Here is a 6,645-nt window from a genome sequence, read left to right as displayed (position 1 = left end):
GGGGGGGGGGGGGAGGAAAGAAATCACCACTAGGTCGGCCAACATGCACCACCACCATTAATCAATGGTAAGTGGTTGATGGTTCCACGGCCACGCCGCCATCAACAGCCAGCTTGTCACGTTCACAAGCGCATATCGCTGCGCACACGTCGGCGGGCCACAGTTACCAGCACTTGACTGGTTGGCAGCGAGCTCGGTTGCTGCAGGCGAGCATGGCGCTTGCGCGTTCTCATGCAACCGGAGTGCGGCGGATAAAACAAACCCTGTGCTCAAACTAGTGTGCAGCCTGCTGGCAACCATTGACCAGCGTACAGCAGTACAGCAAAGCACGGGCCAGCCTCTGCGCAGTGTGCAGGACGATGCGCCCAGCTTACCCAGGGACATGGCTCAAAGCGGGTCAAACAAAAAGCGCATCCCTTCCACAGAGGGGGGCACGGGTGGGCAAACAGCAGAGCCGAGCACTTCCAGCGCCCTGCGCCGCTGCTGTGTCAATCTGCGGCCTGCGCCCACACACACGCCGTGGCCTCAGCCTCTGCCAACCAGACGCCTCACGACGCCGCCGCCGCCTCCGCGACACGTTCCGAAGCCTGCCACCCGTCGCGCCCCAGCAGCGTCGCGTCCCCTGGGTGCTCTGCGTGCGTGTCGGGGAACTCTGAGAGCCCCGGCGGCTCCTCCAGGCTGCAGATGTCCCCAGAGTGCAGCTCCAGGGCGTCCTTGAGGCGCTGCAGCTTGCTGACGGTCGCGCTGAACGCCGCGACGCGGCCCTGGGCACCGTGATAAAAGTGGAAGAAGGGCAGCACCTTGATGCCAAGCGACTTGCACATGGCGCGGTTGGCCTCAAAGTTGACCTTCACCAGCACCACGTCCGGGTACTCCTGCAGCAGCTTGTGCATCTGGGTTGGGTGGAAACGGGGAGGAGGCAGAGGGGCGAGGGGGCATAGAAGCATTCTTCGAAATTCAACGCTTTCAACGGGGACGTGCGAGCTATCAGCACGATAGCAGGTGCCAATCGTTGCTCTTGGCTCTTCTGATAGAGCCATGCAGCTCACCTTGGGGAACAGGGCCCTGCACGCACCACACCAGGGGGCATAAAAGTCGACAATGACCAGCTGGTCTGTGGCCTGGTTGGCAGGGGAAGAGCGCATGTAGGGGAGACTGAGGATGTCACAGACAGCAGCTTCGCACTCATGCTGTCATGCACTTGCTACGACCCGGGAAACCCAAAGCAGCAGATAACATGTGGGGTCATGACATGTCGATCTGCATGTTTGTTTTCAACAGCCGGAAGGCAAGCATGCGCACTGCCTTGCGAACCAACTCCTTTCGGTGCGCGCTGCTGCTTGAATAATGCGCACCAGCACGTCCACCAGCTCCTGGACTGAGCTGACCTCCAAGCTGTTTGGACCACAAGGCCTATCATACCAGTGGGTACCTTCGCTGCCCTCCTCGGTGGCGCGGACGCGCATGTTCCTGATGACAAAGGACGGAGCGGCGTTGATGCACGCAGCAGCGGCGCAAAAGGCGGCCGGCGCTTCACCATGACGTGACAGAAGATCCGCCGCCGGTTGCTTGCGGTGGCTATCTGAGAGCTTTGCTGCTACAATTGACGCGATCGTCACAGACTGGCGAGAGCTCCCGGTGGTCAGTACAAAGAGACCCGTGCGGCTGCATATCAGCCACTTACCGTGTGTGTATGGGTAGTGCGCGCCCAATTCCATGCTGCAGAGTCCCGCATGTGGCTGCAGAGGTGCGCTGCTCAGCTGCTGCTCCCTGACGATGAGCTGCCTTTCGTTGCTGCCCCCTTCCCGCAGCACACGCCGTTCTCAGACATAATGTGCTGCCGCTGAGAATCATCGCTGCTTCGCACTGCGGACACCGGCGGACGTTCCCCTGGAAGCAATCAACCGGGTCCACGCAGAGCGTCTGTCAGCTGGAAACTCTTGAACAAGTATTTAATAGAGAGGACAACAACGATGGTGTCAACCACGCACTGTACGCTAGCAAGTTTTCATGTCGGCCGTGGACGGCACTGCAAATCTGCAATGCTGCCACCAGTTCGTGACACTGGCCAGCCATAACACTTCGGCAGGGCAGAGCAGCAAAATGGCTCTGCATGACCCACATTCAAATGTCACGAACCTATGTTGTATGCCTGATGCCTGAAGATGTTGGCGGATCCGATCCCATTTTCATCGCTTGGACGCTGATGTCACGGAATCCATCGGCCAAGTAATTCAGTAATTATTTGGGGCAGCGATGCAGGGGGGCGGCGGAGGAGTTGGCGCCGACATAACAAACCTGCTGTTATCTACACAAAACAAAAAGGTTCGAGGCCTACCTCCGGCACAATATTGCGCGCCATTGCGCTGCTCCGGTCGCTGAAAGCCACGTGTGTTGGTGTTGCTGCGTGCCCGCAACCCTGTGTGCGCGCACAGTGGGCCCAGCTGACGGATCGGCGACGCGGCTTTCCGTCCACCAGGCGGGCGGCTCTAGTTGAGCCCGCCGCCAGCCACAGCCACCAGACCAGAAGCAAGTAGTGAAGGGTACCGCTTGGCGGAGCGTTGGGGGTGGCTTGCCGCACTGGAGGAGGGTGTCAGCAGACTGGCAAGCTATCACAGGCCTTGCGCTCCGGGTGCGCATTCACAGGGGCGCTAGGATGAAAGTAACCAGCATCAGCAGCACTGTCACTGGAGGGGCGTCATGCAACGGGTGCTGTGGCATACAAGACCCAGTTTCGTGTCACACATAGCGCGAAATCAACCAAGCCACGACGAGGGGCAGTGTGACAATAAGGCCGCTCAATTGTTTGGTATGTCGCTGACCAGCAGCAGAAAGCGTCCACGTGGGGACGACGAACGGGTCAAGCAAGCAAACTAAATGCCTCGCAGTATCGGGGGTTGCTGACCTATGGGGGTGGCTGCTTTTCTTGCGCCCAGGTGAGGCAGGAGATGGGCTCATGCATTGATACACCTCCGACCTTATCCAATGACAGGCGTTTTTGATCTGTGCACAGGGCGCTGCTACCGCGTGCGGTGCTTGCTCAACCGGCACCTGATTCAACCATGCCAAGAGCTGGTAGCTCGGACTAACAAGTGAGCTGCCATACCCTCGACCACATTGAACCGAGATACACAAAAAATATACTAATTATTATATGTTATTTTTTTAAAATATTTTCAAATTCAATCATGTTTTAAGATAGTGCCACCATACAAACCTTGAATACCATGCTGCCAGCCTTCACCGAAACCGAACCCCTAGCACCTTACACATGTGCGCTGTGCCAGCAACCCGATTCCCTAATAAGATTCAATTTCTGTGCGCATTGCTGACGATATTGTGCCAGTGAGGAGACACGAAACCCAAGAGACACTCACCTTGATCAAGGAGCGGGGCCGGCGGGCTACCCCACCAGGCAGGGCGTGACGCAGTGGGAGTGAAGCAGCATTCACAAGGCGGTGTCGTGTACTGCTGTCGCACATCCCCAGTGATGTGCATGTGGCCTGTGCAACAGCCTCGCACGCTGCCGTTTCATGCGCCAGCCTCAGCATGCATTCTCTCACGCTTGGTTTCTGAAAACATCCGCTAGATTGGTGCTCTGCGTGACCTGTCGATGGGCTCGCCACAAAAATCCATTCACGATCGGTGTATTACAGCGTCTAAGCATCGCAAGTTAAGCCAGGCCACCAGGTGAAGCGCACCCGCGGCACTAAATGAGCGAACAAACGGCGCAAGGTGCGCTCCACACTCGAACCAGTGCCGTCTCTCCCTCATTGGGTTCTGCAATATGAGGCAAACCAGGCTCAACGACGTCCTCTCAGCAAAACCTGCAGGTGCCAGGGCGTTGGCACGAAGCGCCTGCGCCGCCAGCACGGGCTGCACGCCGCGCTGGAGCGCTCCTGCAGGTGGCCGGGTGTTCGGCATACATCAGCAAGTGGCCAGGGCACCACAACAAGGCACACAATATGGGTGCACCCACAACGCCAAGGATATGGCGGATGAAGGGTAGCTGAGTCGGTCCAGGGTATGGCCGCGCCGAGTGCGGCTGCCGCGCGGTTGCCCCTGCAGGGTGATGGGTGCTACGCCACGTTGCCCTGGTGTGGCTGTTTCCCCAGCTCCCTGCCGCCGTGCAGTGTCACAGGTTGACGAAGATGCAGACTTGCCCTGCAAAAGAGTGTGGACGGCTGCCCCGCCCATGACTGTCTGGCTGGGCACGTGCAGCCTTGCGACGCGACTCGCTCAGTTCTCGCCCGGGAGCCAGGTGTCCTGCAGACCGCGGTAGAGAGGACGGCATGACAGGCTGCAACTGTGGTCACAGTGGGCGTCATGCACGGCGCCAACCATCCAGCGCTCAACGGCCCGGCGCTTTGAGCAAAAACATGGGTGAAGCACACGTACCCTCCCCCCACAGTCACATTGCCCACCTCATCGTCCTTGGTGATGCGGCAGACGGGGTTGGGGGTGCCGATGAGGTGGCCAACGCACTCCTTCTCCTTGACAAGCTCGTCCACGCTGGCGTTGATCTTGGAGCGCAGCCAGTCGTCAATGATGAAGTCGTCGCAGATCTCGTAGTTGCCATCGCCAGTGGAGCGGCAGGGCATGGAGAAGATGAGGCCGTCGGGGATGCCGTAGGGGTTGCCGTCCGTGATTACGCCCGAGGAGAAGCAGTCACCGGGCGCGGTGGGGGTCACCAGCGCACGGATCGCATCGGCGACGCTGACAGCGGTTGATGCTGCGGACGAGCGGCCCCACTTCTTGATAAGAGCCCCACCGCGCTGGGCCACCGTAGGGGTGAACTCGTTCCTGAGGCATACGTTGTGCGTGGTTGGAAGTTAGTGCGGGTTGGAGAGGAGGTGGCGAGCACGGGGACTGCACGCGCCTGCGGTAAGCACCTCAAGGCGGCAGCGCTCCTGGCAAGCAGATCAAGGTCCGTTGCGGGGCTGTACGCTCTGCTGCGCTGCTGGGCAATGGAGACTGCACAAGGAATGGGCATGTTCCCTTGGGTCCACGCAGTGCAGACCTGAACCACTTCATGTCGCCGATGACGTCGATGGCGGGGCGGCCACCGATGCGCGCGTTTACAAAGTCAGGCACCTGGGTGGTGCTGTGGTTGCCCCAAATCTGCAAGGGGGCGCGGGAAGACGGAAGAAGGGCAGCAGGCATCAAACAACGCAGCCCCTGACGCACAACATCATATGCTGCCTGCTGCTAAACCACAGATTCTGCACATCACTATTTACAACCTCCATCGCTTGCAAGCCACGCCACGCCGCTCACCGCAACGCGGTTGACGTTGGTGTAGAACTTGCCGCTCTTCAGCGCCAGCTGGCACTTGGCCCTGGCGAGAACCAATAAGAGTCGATGCCCGGCACTTTGGTTAATGGGCGGGGCCACGGGCAGCGGAGCAGCTTGCAGGGCCACCCAGGTGCCATTTGCGCAATACTAAGATTTGTCACTCTCAGACTTGCAGTACCAGCAGTCTAAGGCCAGCGTTCTGCTGCAAGTGCTGATCACCTGTTCTCGTCGAGGCGTGTGAGAGCGTGGAAGTTCTTGCGGGGAATCCGGGGGGCGTTCTCCATGGCGATGAGGGCGTTGGTGTTGCAGGGGTTCCCCACCACCAGCACCTTCACGTCAGGGCTCGCCACGTCGTTGAGCGCCTGGCCCTGGTCCTTGAAGATGCGGCCGTTCAGGTCCAGCAGGTCGGCGCGCTCCATGCCGGGGCCACGCGGCTGGGCGCCCACCATCAGCGCATAGTCCGCACCCTTGAAGATCTCGCGCGGGTCGATGCCGATGCTGACCTGGGGGTTGGAGAGCAGGGATGGAGCGGAAGAGTGTGTGCATGCTCAAGAGGCTAGGACAGGGGGAACAGGCTGATGACCATGATGTGAGGCACAGCAACCAGGGAGTCCCTTCACCACTGCGAACTGCACACACCCATGCGCACAGCATAACGATGGCCGGCCGCCTCGTTGCTTCACAGCCCGACAAAATTGCACACACCTCGCGCAGCAGAGGGTAAAGTGAGTCCTCCAGCTCCATGGCCACGCCCTCCAGCGCCTCACGCGAGCGCTGGCTGCCCAAGAGCTGCAGCGCCACAGGCTGGTCACGGCCAAACACCTCGCCTGGTTTTGAGCGCAGCGCACGGCACGTACGGTAGGGCTGTCGGACTCATGCACAATGTGTACGCAGTCAGTGATCACAACTGAAGCCCCTTCCATTCACCCCTCTTCACAGACATTCTCACCAGACGCCAGCATGAAAAGCAGGTGGTTGCTGATCTGCCCAGACGCGCCAGTCACGGCAATGTGCACCGTCTTCTTCCAGTTGCGCGTGAGCGCTGGGTCCTCCTGGAGAAGCAATCGGCGCACATGTGTCAGCACACTAAAATGGCGCCAAAACGAGATGCGAGGTGTCATTTCAAGAGTTGGACTGCAAAGATTTTGCGGCCGAGGCAGCGCAGCTGATAACACATAGCGGTTGCCGCTACCCATTTGCCAAATTGCAACTGTCCATGTGCACGCCCCACACTTCCATTGGCAAAACCCCGCACATTAGCCACGTCGTAGGCAAGCCGGAAGACGCCATACTTGGCAGGGCCCTCGGCAGCCTCAGTGGCAGCGGGCGCGGTGGTGGTCTGCATGGGGG

At 59.6% G+C, this 6,645-nt stretch overlaps 2 protein-coding genes across 2 annotated transcripts; both read right to left on the bottom strand.

The window, feature by feature from the left end:
• Positions 1 to 548: 548 nt before the first annotated feature.
• MNEG_0779 (hypothetical protein) lies at positions 549 to 1,466 on the bottom strand (the record flags this gene model as incomplete). The annotated part of the gene is made up of 3 exons (XM_014050731.1): positions 549 to 893; positions 1,050 to 1,114; positions 1,433 to 1,466. The coding sequence occupies 3 exons, from the start codon at positions 1,464 to 1,466 to the stop codon at positions 549 to 551; spliced, it is 444 nt and encodes a 147-aa protein (XP_013906185.1).
• Positions 1,467 to 4,239: 2,773 nt separating this feature from the next.
• On the bottom strand, positions 4,240 to 6,640 carry MNEG_0778 (hypothetical protein; the record flags this gene model as incomplete). The annotated part of the gene is made up of 8 exons (XM_014050730.1): positions 4,240 to 4,266; positions 4,425 to 4,803; positions 5,021 to 5,121; positions 5,278 to 5,338; positions 5,515 to 5,798; positions 6,001 to 6,122; positions 6,245 to 6,347; positions 6,551 to 6,640. The coding sequence occupies 8 exons, from the start codon at positions 6,638 to 6,640 to the stop codon at positions 4,240 to 4,242; spliced, it is 1,167 nt and encodes a 388-aa protein (XP_013906184.1).
• Positions 6,641 to 6,645: the final 5 nt, after the last annotated feature.

The sequence above is a fragment of the Monoraphidium neglectum genome (genome assembly GCF_000611645.1).
Source record: "Monoraphidium neglectum strain SAG 48.87 unplaced genomic scaffold scaffold00068, whole genome shotgun sequence".
Lineage (NCBI taxonomy): Eukaryota > Viridiplantae > Chlorophyta > Chlorophyceae > Sphaeropleales > Selenastraceae > Monoraphidium > Monoraphidium neglectum.
This window is presented reverse-complemented; position numbering and strand designations above follow the sequence as displayed.